The 19,693-nt window shown below is 37.4% G+C and overlaps 1 protein-coding gene across 1 annotated transcript; it reads right to left on the bottom strand.

Moving 5' to 3' along the window:
• Positions 1–2,412: 2,412 nt before the first annotated feature.
• LOC120476165 (apolipoprotein B-100) lies at positions 2,413–18,335 on the bottom strand. Its single transcript, XM_039667117.2, is given in 27 exon segments — positions 2,413–2,675; positions 2,677–3,779; positions 3,927–8,335; positions 8,450–8,823; positions 8,919–9,034; positions 9,126–9,301; positions 9,430–9,602; positions 9,710–9,911; positions 10,032–10,162; positions 10,259–10,432; positions 10,526–10,731; positions 10,883–11,047; positions 11,219–11,422; positions 11,530–11,709; positions 11,830–12,058; positions 12,189–12,400; positions 12,512–12,658; positions 12,782–12,899; positions 13,274–13,724; positions 14,516–14,601; positions 14,717–14,841; positions 15,157–15,309; positions 15,954–16,098; positions 16,417–16,562; positions 16,670–16,782; positions 17,681–17,719; positions 18,209–18,335. Coding segments are annotated over 27 exon segments (9,657 nt in total). The 5' UTR covers positions 18,264–18,335; the 3' UTR covers positions 2,413–2,650.
• Positions 18,336–19,693: the final 1,358 nt, after the last annotated feature.

Here is a 19,693-nt window from a genome sequence, read left to right as displayed (position 1 = left end):
TTTTTGCCCTTGTCGCCTTAGACTTTTGGCTTGCTTAGTTGAGGACATTTCATTTAATTTTCACCAATAAAATTGATCTGCCTGCATTGACACCATTATATGAGAACTGAACTGAGCTGGACGAGGACATCACTGTTTTCTCCAGAGCGGCTATATAGAAATTAACTAAATTACTAACTTTTTTACAACAAAAATGAACCATCAGTGTACTTACTTAAGCTGGACTGATGCTATTTTCTTCAAGAACCAAACTTTGTTGCATTATTTCCCTGTTATCTCCTTTAAGGTGCTTTGAAACAATCTGTATTTTAAAAAGCGCTATATACGTATATACATATATGCGTGGCTTGACTTGACTTCTGTGTGTGCATTAATAATTATTATAAAACGTTCAGTCCTTGGTTCTGAATAGCTGCGTTTTATTCTCAATAAAGCACGATTATATTACCGCTTCGCCCAATGGTTCTGTGCATCCAATAGATGTTTCCCTTAGAAACATAAACTCTCGCACTGAAGAAAAACAAGAATTAAAAGGTTAAAATGTCACTTTTGATTTAGGCAGCATGACAGTAGATGAGTGACAGACTTCTGAAAAGAACACACTGTCATACTCCAGTGCTGAAATGATCACTACTTCATGTAGAGTATTATGAGAGAGAGAGATCAAGTATGTGAGTGAATTACCTGCATCTGATATAGCACTCATTCAGGTCAATCTTAAATGGCTTTTATCTTATATCTTATAAAATCAGTACATTGTCCAATTGTAGGCTATAGGTATATATTTTAGTCCTTTTAACAGGTTGCATTCATAATATGTTTTTGTTAAGCTGAAAGTCTCTTCACATCTTGATAGCAATCACTAAGTTAAGTGGTTTGAATATTTATATGTATATAAATATTTTTTTAATATTTGTTTAAAGTCAGCATGAAATCAAATTTGACAAATCTTCTTTTTATATGTAATATTGTAGTGTTTATTATAAATGATTTATCTGTGCACTTCATTATTTTTTTGAAAGCATTGCTGGCCTTGAAAACATTGCTGGCCTCTCTGAAAATTGCCTTTATAGCTTTCCTTTAAAGAACAAATAATGTCCTTGTTTCAGTCCCTTTTAATCTAATTATTTGGTAGCCTACTGAATCACTAATAAAGACAGTCTTTGCCACCATCTTAAGGCATAATAATGTAACTTTCACTGAAGTTGAAAATCACACTAAATGACACAAAAAAAGATTATTTATTAAACAATGTTGTGCCTAACAACGCCCTTCAGCCGTGACTTATTGACAATACAGCACTCTCGCACCTTATTGCTTCATAAATAAATGATTCATGTTCACATAAGCAGGTTACTATCGTTTATAACTCATGAATAAATAGCTCACATGTGTCCAATTTGCATTAAGGTGCACTTTCACAGGTATTAATGTTTATAAATCAAGAATAAATGGTTTACCCTACATAAAGGTTCACAGGTTATTAATATTGGAAATAACTGTTTCATTTTTAATATCTCATCAAGTTATGGTTTTGCTTTTATGTTTTTTTTTTCTTCAAAATAAAGTAAAATCAGTTTTTAGGGTAAAGGCTGTGGAAAGGCGTCATGACCTTTTTACAGAATATCATGGGTAAAACAGAGATTAGCTTCTATTAGCAACATAGTAAGAACAGTGAAATGAGTCATGAGAAAACCACAAATACTGTACAACACCCTTCCATCCCAGAGACTGAGAGTAAGACATCTGCTGTTCACTCTCCTCCAGATGTTATTGCACACAGCTTGGGAATCTTTAAAAGTTTAGTTCACCCAAATTCTGTCATTAGTTGCACACCCTCGTGTCTTTCCAGACCTGCGGGACTTTTGTTCATCTTCTGAACACAAATTCATATATTTTTAATATCTCACTCGCAGTTTTGCAGCATTAGAGAATAATACAGGAATCTGGTTTTGACTGAAATATATAGGAATCAATATATTTATTAAGCATTTATAACATTTGAGTTAGAAAAGGCTCATTATTTGACAGATATACTGTACGTCAAAGTCACCCTTTTTATTCATGCAGTCCAACAGTGAACACTGAACCAGACTATTTTTGAGCAAGCAATATTTCAGATTGAACAGTTTACTTACTTTTTGATTTGTAATATTTCTATTATTTATTTATTTATTTATTTATTTATTTATTATCATTTTTACTATCAGACTAGAATATGTGGAATGTGTGATCCATGTTACCCTGTCTCCTAAATTTAACTGATCTTAAAACTGGCTGATCTGTGAAACCCAGTGGTGAGTGTATGAGACTACAGAAAATTAAGATGTACATACCAAAGAATGAATAAAGAAAATTGTATATAAGAAAATGCAATGCAAGTGTCATAATGTATAAGCAACACATAACACCTTATATGCAGTACAAATGGGTTTTTTATTGATACTTCACTGTCATTTTTATTAAATAAAATAAGACAGATTGTAACATTCAGCTATTTACTTTAAAGAACATTATTCTAAATTAGTCACTTACAAAACAAAAAGAGCAGCATGGGCTAAATGTTTTGTGGGCATAACACTTTTAATGGAGGCAATCTTAATCATACTCTTAGTTTAGCTAATTAGTGACTTGATGCAAGGATGAGAAATCATTCTACTGAAGAAATCCCATATGAATGGAATAGGAATGTCAATGTCCATCTCTGTGTCATTTACTCTGATATAAAACGGGATGTTCTTGATGGCATCTTTGAAGGTCTTAGTAATTTGGTCCCTGAGAACTTCTAGCCGGTTCATTACATAATTAATCCAAGCCTGGATGTCTTCAATCAGTTGCTCAATGGTCATCTCAGCAAAAATGTCCTGGGCCTTGGCTTTGACAGTTTGATAGTAATCTTCAATAATTTTCCTGAAGTTCTCAGCCTGCTCAGTTATTTCACGCAGGCTATTGGAATTGACAGCATCAGAGAAGACTTTAGAGATCCAGGATGAGAGCTTGTCGAGATCTTGAAATTTGATAGCGTTAAAGAGCTCCTCTGCTTTCTCCACACTAAATTTCAGGATTTCAGACAGTTTCTGCACAATGGTCTCAAAGCTCACATCTCTTAGACCCTTTACAATGGTGATAATTTGGCTTTGGATCTTCTGAAATGCAACATTGAAGTCATCCAATACATCTCTTCCAGTGATAATATGGGTAGAACCAGGAATTGTGACTTCTACTTTTCTAATATGTTCAATGACAGCCTTAGCACATGAGGTAAAGATCTCTGGCACCTTTGTGATGGCCTCCTCGATGAAATCAAAAATGAAGACATTGATTTTATTGCAGACCTCAAGTCCAGAGAGTTTCTCAGCATGTCCAGGAAGCTGGAACTGGGTGTTCCTCATAAATGAAATGGCTGCGTCCAGTAGGGCTTGAATATTCTTCTGGTATGCTCTTAGGATCATTACAATGTTGTCTGAAATCTTACTGCTGATTCCTGAGAGGTCAGCAGCAGCAATCTTTTCAGCTGCTCTCTTGTACATGACTTTACCTTGATCTTTGATGAGATCAATGGCACTCTCAAGCTTCTCATACTTCTTGCTGATGCCATCGTAAACTGCACTAATGTAATATGTTATTGTGTCTTTCAAATCCTTTAATGAAGCAACTTTCTCCTTCATCCACAAAAGAATCTGACTTGGGACCTCCTTGTTCCATTGTGTCTGGAAGCTCAGTCTGTTTGAGTTCATTATCGCAATGTCAACCTTCAGAATGTCCACATTATCCGCAGACTGTAATAAAGAAACAGAAAATATTATAATCATGTCAACTTGTAATTGAATGTTAAAAATATTTAAGATATCAACAATTGATCGATATGTAAGATACACTAAATTCATAATAAATTGTAATATTTTAAATGATAAACAGATTCTTACTGGGTTTGCACCAAAAAGTCTTCCTGTATGGTGGGATAAGTCCTTGCTCTGTAGTTGAAGACCAAGAAGTCCCGCAGATGGGGAGGATACAGAGACAGTAAGACCTTCTTCTGCATTTCCAGTTAATTCGTGGTAAAGCATAAATTTCATATCTGGCAGATTGACTTTGGCAGTATTTGAAATAACAGTCTTGGAGACTTCTGTGTTGGCCTCAAGAAGTCCATTATAGTTGTTTTCAAAATATGTATGCTCCACAATCAGATTGGTTGACAATTTCATCCCTGACTTCATGTTAAAGGTTGCAGAGCCACTGGTTTTGCCATTAAAAACATCAAACTCAGATGTAGCCAGAGTTTCAAACTGGGCAGCAATTTCATCCTGATTAAGGATCTCAGCCTTAGTGTTGATGGTGATCATAGCAGTTTTCACAGACAAGTCGAAGGTCAGGTCTCCAATGACAGGGATCATAATAGATTCCTTTATACTGGGAAGAGGGATCTTGGCCAAATAAGGACATTCCTTTATGTCAGATGAGATTTTGGCTGCTGCGAAAATGGGTATTTGAATTTTCCGAATTACAGAATTGAGGGCAGGCTGAATGTTGAACATCTCGTGGTTCTTCACATACTTAAACTTTGCATCCATATCAAAGGTCTGCTGAGGTGTGATCAAGATTGTTTTAAGGCCTGTGTCCTCCCATAAAGAAAATTTCTCTACATAAGGTGTTTCCTTGTTAATCAATGGGATAGTCAATTTAGGAATGTTAATTGGCAAGGTCAGTACATTAAAGTCAGCCTCACCATTGACTGATGCAGAGATCTGAATTTCCTTCTCGCCATTAGCCATACTGATATAATGGGAGTACTTATATTGATTGAACCTAGCAAGACCGGTCCAGCTTGTCTGTTGCTCAGAGGGACTCAGAGTTAAAGTCATATCGTTTTGCAAATCAACCTTACTGGATAACTTAAAGGGAAGCATCAGCTTTATGTTGTCCTTGTTTTTGGTATCAAAGATCATTTCAAAAGGCACAGCCTTGAAGTTAATTGTGTTGGTAATGGTGCCTTCAACTTTGCCAATCAGTTCAGCATCATGAGACCCACTTAGCTCAAACATGAGTTCCTTCAAAGAAATCTGCCCTTTCACTGCTGCAATGCTTCTCTGGATGAAGGGAGTTTCTGTCTCTGCATGCACATTAAACTTAATCTGATTCAAACCACTGGTCTCAGCATCCACTTTCTGCTTCATCTTGAGAAGACTGCTCTTAGTGTCACCATTAAAGATCAGTTTTATGGACTCCACATTCACCACAATCTCCAAGTTACTCTTATGGTCTCCTTCATCGGAACAATCAAGGATAGAGTATTTTCCTTTGCCATCATTTGCAAGGGTGAGAGTAAATATGCCAGATTCCAGCTGAGCAGCAGCTTTTTGGGTCATTGTAGCTTCACTGAAGATGTTGGCCACTGGCATGTTCACACTGTGGATGTAAGAGGTCTCCGAAGTACACGAAAAGCCATTCTCTGTGCTCAGTAATGCATTGTGCTCTAAGTCAGCAGTGTATGGTTCTGTGGTTACCTTAGCTGTGGTCTTGGAAGATACCTGGGCAAAAACGTCATTGATGGACATTTCTCCCTGGTGATCAAGAGAGAAAGCCATGTGATTGGCTTTCACTGTCTCAGTCAGGGACAGCTCTTTCATTCTAGGGATGTTAAGGTGAGCAGTGGCATCAAAGGTATAGGCCAGGAGATCAATGGGTGTCTGGAACTGAGAATTCAGGTTAGCAGTGATCTTGTCTGTTGAGTTCTTGAGTTCAGCGATGGTCTTCAGAGTGTGCTCGGAGGATTTGATCTCAATATCACCATGCAGCATTCCAAAGCAGGGGACTTTAAGGAGGTCAGTGGCAATCTGCTTTACTTCATCAGCCAAGGTGTCAAAATCATAAGCAATCATTTCGTTGACTTTGGTAATTAGTTGTTTTGTCAGTTCATTAATCTGTCCGAAGATTCTTTCAAACACTGGTTTTATGTCAAGCGAGTTTAGGTAACTTGCAGCTGATTGCATAGTTTCTCTTAGCTCATATTGTTTCATTAAATCCACAGCATCATCAATGATTTTCTCGACCTTTGCCTCCACCTCATATTCTGCCAAAACCTCATCAATTTTGCTGAAGATTTCATTTATCTTGGTCATAATGCTAGTTGTTTCCAAACTGTCAATCGAGTTCCTTAAATATTGCAGATGTTTGCTCATTTCCGTTACTACAGCTGTCACGTAGGAGGCAAAATGTCTCACATTATCCATGAACATATCTACATCAACATTTTCAATTACTTGTGAAAGCTCAGTTCCTTTCCTGTAAAGAGTGTCTGTAATGTCATATTTATCATCAATGCCATGAAGCATGTCAATGCTACGATCTTTCATGGTGAGCATTGAACTTTTAACCTCCCCAATGACAGCAGGCAGAATTTCAATGAAAGGCAGGGAAATCGAATGACTATCACTGTTCTTTTCATATTGCAGAGCACTAGTGATGGCAAATTCCTGATTAGCATTTGCTTTGTTCAAGAGGTTGGTGGAAACTGTTCCTTTCAGTGCAATACCTATGTTCTTTGGAGTATTGAAGATTTCCAGGGAGTGGTCAAAGGCATGGTCATTCAGCATAGACTTCATATTCATGTTAAAATTTTGCTGCTGAGGGGTGATAGCGCTGGTTATTTGATGCTGGAAATTAGTTTCAATCGAGTTTCCACTGTTCAACTGGTGAGAGGTTGAGGCCTTGCATTCTTGCTTGTGTGAGTAAGACTTGGGTTCAGCTTGAATAAGCAGCATGCTTTTCACCTGGCCACTGTGTTTTCCATACAGGTTTAGTGCACCATCAGAATTGAAGGAGCTCTCAACATTCACACTAAAAGGTTCTGCTTTAGTGAGGATGTTGCTCTCCAGGCGGAGAGAGGGAGAGATGAAGCGCACCTCATTGCCGAACTTTGTGGAAAATCCAACAATCTCAAACTCAGAGCTCTGAGACATTTGAGTGCCCAAGAGTTTTCCAGAGGTGCTGCACTTTGCAGTGGCTGTCTGGTCAACATAGGTGATCTCATATTTATGTCTTAGTTCCTCTTCACCAAATGCCCCTTTCAGAGTTCCAGTAACTTCCATCCTGTAGGGCTCTGCCGTCATCTGGGCATCATTGTTGTAGCTGACACCAATGACTTTAAGTTCATTTTTGACATTTAAATATGCTTTAAAGTCATGAATGTCCACTACAATGTTGTGCTTGTAGAAGTTGTTCTCATTCAAAAAGTTGTCAGACTCAGAGCGGATGGCCAGAGATTTGAGGGTGAGTATCAGAGAGTCTGTGTTTTCTATTTTCATCTCCTGATTTGACGCCATCAAGTTGTTGGAGAGGTTCAGGCCATCTTCATTCAACTTGAAATTGATCCTGTTTCTAGTGTTGACATTGAAAATGTCTCCCTTGTACATACTGATTAGGTATACCTCTGAGCTTGCAAGTCTTCCCTCAACTTTGTGTTCAGCACTGTTCTCTTGGACTGTTCCCTTGGTAGAGACAGACATTGTAGCACCAGTGGTTGTAATGCCACCATGGAATATGTTTTCAAAGGTCAGAGAGCTGACCTGGGCACTGGTGGTACAGCTAGTGGTCAGGCCATCTTTGGTGAATGACAGGGTGCCCTTGTTGGAGGCACGGTTGGCAGCCAAGCTGATAGTGGCATCAGTATTGAGCTCCAGTCCCTGGGTGTTCAGGGATCCAGCAAGCTGGTAGAAAGCTCGATTTGTGTTGTCATCAGCCTGGGACTCAATCCTGAGAGCAACTTCCTTCATGGTTGCAGCAAAATCTACCTGGTTTTGAAGCTTTCGCTCATTAGATTTGGTGACAGAATCAGACTTAATGGTAAATTGAGCTTCTTTCAGTTCAATGTTGAACTTGGTGGTGTGATGGACTGGCTCATTCTCTATGTCAGTGTTTGATTCAAAAGAAAGTTCTCCATTGACTGCTGCAGCTTTCATCTTGTTTTCAATTTGGAGAATGGGACATCTGACACTGAAAGTGGATTCAGCTTTTGCCTCTCTGGTTTTGGGTTGAAGTATAAAGGTTTGGGTGGCAGTGGTAGTAGCAGACATTGATCCTACTTTTAGTGATCCATCTAAACTGCCATCACCTGTGATTTCAGAAGAGACTAAAGCCTGGGTTGTGTACATCACAGACATCTGCATACCCAGAGGGCTGAAGGCTTCAATCTTGTAATCTCCTGTTGTTTTCACTGCATCTGTGATTTTGACTGTTTCCAGTAGGCTAAGATTTGCATCTAAGAGCTTATGCTTCAGGGAAGAAATGATGTCAAACTTCGCAGTGTCCTCTGAGATGCCAGCAGTTTGTGCAGATCCTATATATAACAGAAATGGAAATTACATAAATTATAGAAAAAACTTTATTCAAGGAACGATATCAATGCACTAAATTCATGTATCCTGTATACTGCATGTATGCATGTATTTACCTTCCACAGTAAAGGCAAGAAGTTCCAAAGGGCTGTTAGAAACAACTTTGTAGCCTACGGTGTAGCTGGACTTATCAACAGTGTTGTTGCCACCAGAGAAAACCACCTCTATATCATAAAAGTTTGTACTGACTTTTGTAGATGCCTCTACCATTCCAAGAAGAGGCATTGAGAGATCATAGCTGGAGGGGATGGAGAAGGTGGGTAGAGTGAACTGCTTAGAGGGGAGCATTAGACCAATTTGAGGCATAGTAAGGTCAGGGGTGGCCATGGTGGGAGGGATTTTCAGGTCCTCAGATGTCTTTCCACCAAGAGGCAAAGGAATAGTGAAAGTGACACGATCTTTGTTGAACTTGTATTTTAACATGCTCTCACTGTAAAGAGAAAACACATTTTTTGGAAGTGAATGGATATGCACCTTAGAATTTGGATTATGTAGAATTAAAAAAAAAGTTAGCATTAATCTTACGTGTTCATGAACACCTTCTCAGGCATAGATGGAATAACCAACTCAGGAATGTTCTCTCTTAGTGTCTGAAGGTAGGGCACATCAGAAGCAATCTTATCCATCCAAATGAGATAAGCCTGTAAAATTAATGAACATACTGGTATAAACATCATTAAAAAAACATATGTATGAAATTAATGCTATTTTCAACTGAAATTACAATCATACCTCCCAGAGTTTTCCATAAATATGACGGAGCTTCATGTCAGTCTTGACAACTTTGTGTTCCATGATGTCATCAAAGACCTGATCCAGGTGACTCTGAAGAGGTGCTACATTAGGCATCAGCTTCTTTATCTCAGAGTCCATGTCAGACTTCATCTCTATCTTCATCTCTTCTTTATCTGTTGTAAAAGGAAATTTTCACTTATATTTGATATTTTCACTCATATTTGACTGATTTAATAAAATAAAGATTTTAAAGTAATAATCAAGAGTTTACAGAAACAGTGACAGGAAATAGATCCAATACCAAATTGGAAGGTAATCTTCTGCACAGAGTTGGTCTCTGGGAGCTTGATGTTACTCTTGAGTTCCACAGTCAAATCTTCAACACAGTTCAGGGTGGCAGTAAGAGTGCTCTCGGTGTTAAGTGAGGGCACAATCAACTGAGCTTCCAGCAAGCCGTCTTTCATGGAATCAAACCTATAATTGGCAGAAACTTGTCTTTAGATTATTTATGTTTTTGGATTTTAGGAATTTTGGTTGTCCATCGACAAGTGTTTCAAAAAGTTATCTGGATCTCTACTTACTTTGCACGACCAATGAGAGAAAACTGTTGAATATTTTTGTTGGAGATATCAATGGTGATCTTCTTTCCCTTGGCAATACTGTCAGTGACACCAACTTTGATTCCAGCCTCAATATCATAGTCTGGAATCGCAATGCTGGTGGTGAGAGTATTTTTGTTCCTGTTGTATTTAATAGTAGCAGATGCCTCTGTGGGCTTTTCACCTTATGAGTAGAAAAGAAAAAAGTATTTAGCCTAAAACCCATAAAAAAATCTCCACCTTTGAAAAATGTAGAGATATAGTGGTCATGATTTAATATTCACTGTTGTTAAGAATTACATACCTTCTGCTTGCAAAATCATTTTCAGAGAATCTACTTTCTGGCGGCCTTCCTTGCCCTCGTTCAAGAGTTCATAGGAAATAGTTGCGGTGTACTCAGTGATGTCACCAGTGGGCTGGATAGTCAAAACAAAACTGTGGGAAAGTAATAATTTTAGCATAACAGGAATTGAAGGATAAATTAGAGGAATGATTTTGTGCGTTTTTGCATGGAAAATGTTGGATTCTTACTTGGACTCTCCATTGAAAGGAAAGTATGGAGAATTTCTCGCAGCTCTTGAGTTAAGAATGGTGGTGCAGAAATTGATCCCAGAGAATAGGGGGCTGCAGTGTGCTATGGCAGTCCTATCATCTGTGTCAGGAACAAGTGTGACCGGGGTTTTGGACACCATCACTAGCTTGTTGCTATTTGTGAAAAAATGACAAGAGGATTCCCATCATGTCTATGTACATTTTAAAGCATTGAAGTATTTTTCAGACATATAGCACAAAAGATACCTGACTCTGAAGAGTTCGGTAGTACCCTTAGGTGCCGGGATAGACAGCTTTATTTGACCATCGACCTTAGTGATTTTGGCATTGAAAGAGCTTTCATGGAACATATTGGTGTGCATTTCCACAGCAGAGACAACAAACTTGGGGATATGGACTCCCATACGGGTGACAAATTCTACTGCCATGGAGGGTGAAAAGGACAGTCCATGCTGTGAAAAGAACAAGGAAACTCTTGTAATGAACAGGTTAGTAATAAGATGAAGCAGAAATTTAAGCGTTTTTTATATATTAACCATCTAACTATAGTAACAAATACAACACAAATACGAACAAATAGTAACCAGGGGGAAAATGTATTACCTTGCCAGGCTCCATGTGCAAACCGCCCTCAACACCAGGTGCAAAAGTTCCAGACAGAGCAAACTTCAGGGGGAATCCAGAGGCAGTTGGGAGGCTGAACTCATTATCCATAAAGATGTAGTGAGCAAAGATGCTCTGATCTCCAGACATTAATACCTTTGTAATCTATTGAAACAGAAATAATATGTATTTGCATTCATAGAACCTGAAAAACAAACTGTTCTTAAAGTATAACAAAGCAAATCTTAACAATCAAGCAAATACCAATATGCTGTCTGATATATAAGCTAATATACTGTAGACATATGATATGTATGTAAAATGCAGCATACATACCCATGCAGGTGAGTATTTGAGGGCCTGAATATATGTGGCCATCCTGTCAACAATAGCTGACAGATCATTGGTACTCTTGATGTATCCCAATTCATTCCCCATGATCTTTAAGTAAGCCATGGCCTCTGGGGAGTCCTGGTTGTACAGGTCCTTTGCAAGCTTGTTAAAATTGCGCACCATTTCCCTGATAATGTTCTCAGGAACCTGTCAAGGAGAAGGTCATGAATATATCTAGCCTTGCCATGCAGCAAAAACTCAATCATGTAAATAGTCAAATTTTTAGGGTTGGAATAAGCAATGAATGTCAGTACCTGTCTCTTAGTTTTGTCTGTTCGCAGAGGGTCAACCCATTCTTGCAGAACCTCATTGATTTTGTTTGGCATCTTGTCCCCAAACCAGTACATTGCCTTGGAAATCGTATCAGGGAAGAAGCCATTGCTTCCAAAGAGAGTCTCAACAGTTGGCTCAAATCCTTTGCCGTCCATACCAAACTTGGTGACAAAAAAAATGTATAATAATAATTTTAAATTCTAAAAGTCACATGTGTATGCAAAAAGTGGAATTGGTACAAACAATTAGTCAAACTAAACATATCGCATGAAGATTCCTACCTCCATAAAGTCAAGGTTGTAACCGAAGGCTTTTAGGGTTGTCTCAAGCAAAACCTCTCTGGGCAGCTGGCTGCTGGGATCAAAGATGATGCTTCCCTGCGTGCTGGAGCCCATGACATCCTTTCCTGGCATAAATATCTCCATCTTGTAGTTACGAGAAAGCTGAGTGTAGTTTGAATGGGTAAGCACCTCATCATCCTGCATGACCTCAACTATCCTTTTGCCCAACCTGAGAAGGAAAAGCTTATTGTGTTAAGGAGAGGATAAGGAGAAAACTGAAATGATAGACAGCAGAACATATGCAATTAAATGTTTTGAATGCAGCAGTCTAAATAAAAATGATAAACTGGGTAACATACTCTTGAATTTCAGGATTCCTGGAATGAATAATGTTGTAGACATGAGAAGCCACAAATGACTTGACTTGCACATTCTGGTCCTGGGTAAGGATCTTCTTCACAACCTCCAGATCGCTTGCCTCTGGCTTTTTCATTAAAATAAGATATGCAGCCAATCTCTTCTGAACAGCACCTTTGGCATAAAGGGCCACTCTCTGAATGTTGGAACGGACCTGAGCATGAAAAAGATTGTGTGAATTTGGTTAGTTTTAGTAAGAGAGTTCCACATAAATTGGTTCGGAAGAAATGTAAATAGTTGGATAAATCCAGTATCCAATACTTACATCAGTAGTCACAGACATACGTCTGAAAGCCTGGATGGCAGACATCTGGACGGATAGGGTGGTGGCAGGCTGTCTCATGCACTTAAGCAGAGTGGTCTTCATGTTGGGATCAGCGGCTTCCATAGCCTCGCCCATGTTTCCAATCACCTAAACAGGACAGGTAACAATAATTATAATAATAACATTATATTGTTATATTGGATATATTATTACTGGATTTGTTTTAACTAGTGTGAATATGTCCAGGAATATAAATATTCAAACACACACCCTTAAAGTCAAGAAGATCAGATCTTTCTCGCCAGAACAGTCAGCACCAAGAATGGAGCTAATGAAGTTATACACCTCGAGAATCTCAGAGGTGAGCTGACCCTCAGCTTGGAAGTGCCTGAAGGGATATATTATACATTGTCAGTAACAGTGGCCATATCCTGACAAATGGGTTTAGGATTTTTTTCCCACCCCAAAATGAGAATCAATCCCTGTTGAAAAGAGAAGCATTGCTGGTCACCAGCATATGTTGTGTTTTGGATTCTGCTGAGTAGATGTCCCCATCTAGCTTTTTAACTAGCTTATAGAGGATGATTACTTAGCTTCTAGAAAGACCATACAGGTGACAATTTTCACAAACTATGTTTTGCAGCCTATAGATGGCCATGCAAGCAACACTTAACTAGTATTAACAAATTTGGACAAGCATGGAAAATCAATCTCTGCTGGTCTTTTCAGCAGGGAAGTGAAAGGTACACAGAGTTTGCTTACCGCCTTACAGCATTACTGAGAGCATACATAATTGGCTTGCTCTGCTTGGTCTGGGCAATCTCCAATATGTCTTTCACCAAGAGGTCAGTAGGGCTGTGCATCATTCCTAGAGCATAGACAGCAGCATCTACCTCGATGGCATCAGTGGCAAAGGTCTTCAGGAGACTGAACATGGCACTGCCACACTCTGGGGTGCCACACTGAGTTAAAGCCTGCCAAGTCAAGAGCTTGTCCTCCTCCACCATCTGAGTAATGGTCTGCTGCAAAACCTCCTGCTCAAGTCCACGGAGTTCAGACACCAATCTCTGGAACATGTTGGCCCTCTGCTGGCGATCTGGTTTTTCATTCATGGATTTCAGCTCCCTGAAGATGAACAACGGAGCCTCAGAGGTCTGGACTGGGGCTTTGTCCTCTACTGCTTCCAGAACCAAGTCCTTGGGGTTAGTAGAACCTGTGTTGTATAGACAGGGATGATTATGTGAGTGAAAGGGGGGGACGTAGTCAGTATAGACCCCTTTTGCGCCGACGTCACAGTTACGTCACGGCGCTAGCTGGAGGCAAAACAAAGTGAAAACTGGAGGCGGCCAATGCAAACCAGCACAGATTCGGCTACATAATAAGGAGCTTAAATTACTTTTATTATTTTTAAATGTCATCTTATTGTGTTGTTTGGTGCAAGTATCAATGAAAAATGAATATGCTGTATCTGGATTTTTTAATCCTAGAAAATATTCACATGATTAAAATCGCACCGTAATGTCACTCTTTACATTGTCGTCTTCTCTGCCCTGGCTCGGCAGAACTGCGGATCTCTATAAGGTAGGTGTAGAAGTCAGGGCACTCAACCAAGGTAATGTAACGTTAATCCTGCCAGATCGTCCATGCATTGAGTGAGCGACCCGTGTAGACGAGCGGGTCGGCCAATCTGGTTCTGTCCGTTAAAAATAACTTTTGGAAATAACAATCGCGGTCCTGGACAGTGAGTGACCTTACAATCAGATAAAATCTGATAAATCCGATTTTCTCCAGTCATTGTTAAAAAACAAGCTAATAAAACTTGCTAACTAGCATTAGTGAAGCGGCCAGAGGGATCGTTCTGCCTCCACCTAAGCTCCGCCCACATAAAAACGTCACCATGTTTACCAACTGAAAAGGGGTCTATTCTTTAACTTTTAACCAGACAAATCAAATTTAAACATCTTTGATTTATTCGAGATATACAGTGAAACTGGGAATACGCACGGTGATCAAAAACTCTGTCATTGATCTTGCTGGTTTCCTGAAGAGTTAGGATTTGTTTCACAAGAGAAGAGAGACCATACTTGTTCCTGCAATGGAAATGAAATACATTTGAATGAATCAGAACATCTTCTGTTCCACTTATGCAGGTACATAGGAGATGAAGGAAATGTAGCTAGCAAAAATAATGTCAGTGTCACTCACTGGTAAGAGAAAGGAAGGAAGATGTGATTTTCTGTGCATGTGGCAGATGTCATGTGCTTCTTCTGGTTGTCAAACTTGTAGTTGCAGGTCTGGGTACTGCCAATCAGCTTGGACAAAGGGTATTGCTGTTGACAAACACAGACATTTAAGCACAATTATCTGTTTCTTTAAGTATATGAGTACCATTTTTTCTACCTGTTGTTGACTCAGTCTGTATGTCATAATGATTTTGTCAATATTGGTTAGAGGTAACTTGCTTAAAAGACTTAAAAGAGGTAACCTAATTGTTCAAACATGTGGTAATGTGTAAATTGCACTGAGGAGGATGATTAATTGGATTGCATTTAATTTAATTTATAAATAAATAAAAAACGAAGAAGCAATAATTGCAAGATTCAACCAGCAGAGGGTATAATGAAAAAGAAAACTATTCGTCTAACCAAACGATTGATGATGGCCAGCGGGCTGGTGTGGCTTCTTTGGGTTTTGAAAGCATCACATCTTGACAGGTCTCTAGTGATAGTGACATCAGTGGCAATATCTTCCCTGGTGTTGACCTTGACGTCAGTGGCACAGATTCCATGGACAGTAACCTAGATGAAACAAGGAAATCTAAATAAATGCAAATAAATGTTTGTGTACAGGCTTTTACTTTTACAGATCCTCACCTACTTTTAGTCATTGTTTGCATTTTTTGTTCTGGCATTATATACTGGCTAGAACAAGCTAGTTATAAAGTAAAGGCTAGTTATAAAGTAAACATTCTCACTATTAATGAGTAATTATTATGTTATTTTATTTATTAGTTTACTGGGCCATATGCCAAAAATTTTAATTACAATCTTTGTTTAATTTGATTACTACTAATAAGTAAAGTCAAACAACTCTAAGGTTGTGGAGATTGGCGGCTCTTGGTAGAGAAAGGATATTGTTTAAAAGTTAAATATTGTTTTATATAAAATTACAATAACGATTATACAAAGCAACTATGCAAAAGCTAGCCTCAACACTTTTCACCAAATCATGAGAGTAACATAATTGTTTCCAACCTGTCATGAGGATATTGATGATGTAGAGGCAATGTAATGATATAAGGAAATTGTCTCCTATCAACTAAGTGAATTTATTATTCCAGATAAGATGATTCATTGCAAATAAGTTCAACACACCAATAAAAGGCAATTCATATACCTTTACAGATTAGGACCTTAAGGAAGAAGTAAATATGTTTATGTACCATGTCTTTTCTCTGCTCCTTCTCCATGATAGGCACAATCAGAGCAGAGATGATACCTCTCTTGAAGTTCAGAATGTTGGTTTCATCACCCTCAGGATAGAGTGTCACACCAGTGTCACCCTCAACTACGAACTTCAGTACATTCCTGTTCAAAGAAAATGAATGGCTGTTGAATAACTTCTGGGGTTTCTGGACAAATTTAAAATCAATTTATTATAGACGGGAGAATATAGCCGAGTTCACAATGCCTCAACAAACACAAACTTTAATTGATGTTGGGTCCAAAGGCAGCTTTAAAATGTTTAAAATATTAGTGTTTGTTAGGGCAGTGTAAACCAGGTAATTTTTATTTTTCGACAGGCTGTTTTAAATTTTAGGTATTGGCTGCGCTTATTTTAAATATTTGTGAACTTTATTATTTAGGTCAGTTTCTCAAAAGCTGGGAAGGGAAACTTAAACATACTTTTCCATGGCAGATTGAAAGGCTTGAGCCTCAGAAGCAGGTGAATAGATGGGTTCCCCATTTGCATCTGTTCCGACCACCTCAGTTAAGGAGCACTCACTCGTCCGGAGCTCAAAGCTGCATGCCACAGGCACATCAATTTCAACCTATGGATGGAAGGGTGTTAATGACTTTAAGGAACAAACAAAACAAAAAAAACAGGGAAGACATATTGAGAAACTGTACGGATATGATTTCTCAAATTTCGATATACCTTGCAGGACAATTTGGGGCCATTCATGAGAGGAGAGGTCCCAGTCACCCTGTTTTGGATCTCTGCTTCATACTGATATGTATATTTTTTGTATATCTTAAATCTTTTAGATACTGTAAATAAAATAAATACAAGGTCAATTCAAAAATAATATATTAATCACACACTGATAAACAGTCATATTTTGGTCACTTTACAATAAGGTTTCATTTGTTAACATTAGTTATACAGTACCTTAGTTAACATGAACTAACAATGAACAATAATTCTACATTGTTATTATGTTTTGATTGATACTGTGAAGCTGCTTTGATGCCATATATTTTGCTATATAAATATACTTAACTTGACTTGACTACAGCATGTATTAGACTTATTTTCAACCTTTTTCAACCTTTCAACCTTTCAACCTTTCAACCTTTACTAATACATATTTCAAATTAAAAGGTTTATTAAGTAAATATTCATAAACTGTGAACTAACATGAAATAACAATTGTTAAATGTTCTATAGACATTTTACATTTACATTGTACATTTGGTTTTCAATGAATTTCTTGTTTTCCAATAAAAAAAAATTGAACTGTGGATTTTTTTGTGGATTTAAATTTAATATACATTTTGAATATATATTTTGCCTCTTGGCACTAGACTTTTCAATTATCTTTCTTAGAGGTCAAATGATCGGATTATTATTTAAAATATTACTTATTAAATTGCATTTCATATTACATTGTTTTATCTAATCAAGATGAGCAATAAGAAATATGGACTCTGCCATCCTGACTCAAGAACTGTCTGTTGTTGATAAAGAGTACATAAGCCAGGTGACAATGGTGATCTCATTTATAGGGTTCAAAGTAAGGGACAACAACAATTGGTACAGTGAGTCCAAAAGGTAAAAGGTCAGGATACATTATAGGGAACTTAAAATGTATGACACTTCGAATACAAAAGAAATAATAATAATAATAATCAAACGATTAGAAATAAAGAAATTTAAAATACTTACAGTGACATCCTGGATGAGAATTGGAATCACTGTCTTGCTCTGGCGAGAAAGTAATTACATTAAACATTATAAACATTATAAGATGAAGCAAAATAAATAATGCATGTATTTTAAACATAACATTAAAAGATCATGTTTTTCAATTAAAAAAGTCTCATTTTAAGGTGAATTTAACCATTCAAATAACTTTATCATTAATAACATTGATAGCCTTGAAATAATATAAAATGCAAAAAAATGAGAAAGGATGAAGCAAAATAAATAGTGCAAATAGTGCAACACAAAATAAATAGTGTTATGTAAAAAAAATATTTTTTTACATAACATTAAAATGTATTTCAATTTAAAAAAATAAGGTGAATTTAACCATTCAAACAACTTTATCATAAAAAACATTAATAGCCTTAAAATTCTATTTTAAAAAAACAGGATAGATGTAAAAAAAAAATAATAATAATAATAATAATGCACTCTACATGCACTGAAAATCTTTTAATGCACCAGAATGCAAAGGAACATTATACTCACGGGCTATGGCAGCGGTGCCAAGCATCAGTAATAGGCAGAACTTCATACTCCCCATGCTGGGTCAGAAGAAGCTCAAAAGCCCTGAAACTAAAGCGAGTCTTCCTCCAGACAAAGACTGATGGTGATCCTCTGGCGTGCATCTTTTATACTTGGATCTATTCAGTCCACTGTTAATCAAGGGTTGCAACAGGTCCAAAGTTCCATCAGCCAGTGTGGCAGGCCAAAGGCAAAGGCTATTTCATAAACACCACCCAAGATTTTCCTGTCAGCAATTGAACTGATAGAACTCACTGATTGCATTAGCCAACATCAACCACAGCTTTTAGACCTTGATTGATTTTCTTTTCTTTGTGAAAATCTTGCATTGGCCAAAGGTTGCTGCTTGGTTAGGCGGAACAAGTTTTCAGAGTTTAGTGTCAGTACTACATTAAACTATATATAATGTTGAATATAATGTATAATAATGCAATGGGGGGATATTTGTGGGTCCTGATGATGCCAAATGTCTTATGTTCCCAGTAAAAAGTGGCCAACATTATTTTAAATGTATCTAGTCAGTGACAGAAGCATATTCGTCTAAAATAAGTCTGTATTTTCAGCTTCAGAATCAGGAATATTCACTATTGTCACTATTGTCCTGCGCTTTGTATTTCCAGCACCAAGTCCAAGTCTATTCATTTACACCCATAATATCAAAAATTTAGCATTTTAATCAACTGTACATTTTGTGTTCACTTTTATCTTATGTCTTGGAGTATCGCAATAATATTGTATTGTGAGTTCAATATCGTGATGTGTATCGAATTGTGACATGAGGGTATCATTACACCCCTAGTAAATACAAGTAATCAATGTAATCGAAATGTAAGACCAAATCATAAGCAATAAAAGGGCTAAAGGGCTTTAAAGGACCTACAAATTCTTTAATGCAATTCTATCCTTGATATGCTTTTATATAAATGACTTACTATATACTAAAATATTAAGGAAAGAAATGTAGCCGAATTATTGGAGCAGAAACCCTGATTCAATCTGAGCTAACAAATACCATTCTGTGCAGTGACATGTGAGTCATATCTTAATCGTAGTCAGTTAGGCAAAGAACATGTCCTTTCCCAATTTACAACTCTTATCTTTGAAACCAAGTCAGTGTGCAACAGTTCAGAGAACATTTCAACCATTTAGAACAACTGATGGACTGTGTTCGGAATTATCTATTCTAAATTATCAATAGCATCATTAGCACAAGATGGGAATATTATAGAAAAGAATATTATAGAAACTACATGCATCTCAATATAATCTTATATTTAATTTTTGTTTTATTTTATCATGCTAAACTTCTCATTACCATAGTTTCAGAATCAGACTGTTGTTGGGGGTTAACTTGGTTTGTTGACTTATGACGTGAAGAGATAACTTAATCAGAGAGAAGCTCATCAAGATATGTTACATAATTTATTTCTTGCCACTGTTTTTTTTTTT

Source organism: Pimephales promelas, chromosome 13 (genome assembly GCF_988280905.1).
Source record: "Pimephales promelas chromosome 13, fPimPro1.hap1.1, whole genome shotgun sequence".
Classification (NCBI taxonomy): Eukaryota; Metazoa; Chordata; class Actinopteri; order Cypriniformes; family Leuciscidae; genus Pimephales; species Pimephales promelas.
The sequence above is the reverse complement of the archived record's forward strand: the minus strand, read 5'-3'. Positions and strand labels throughout refer to the sequence as shown.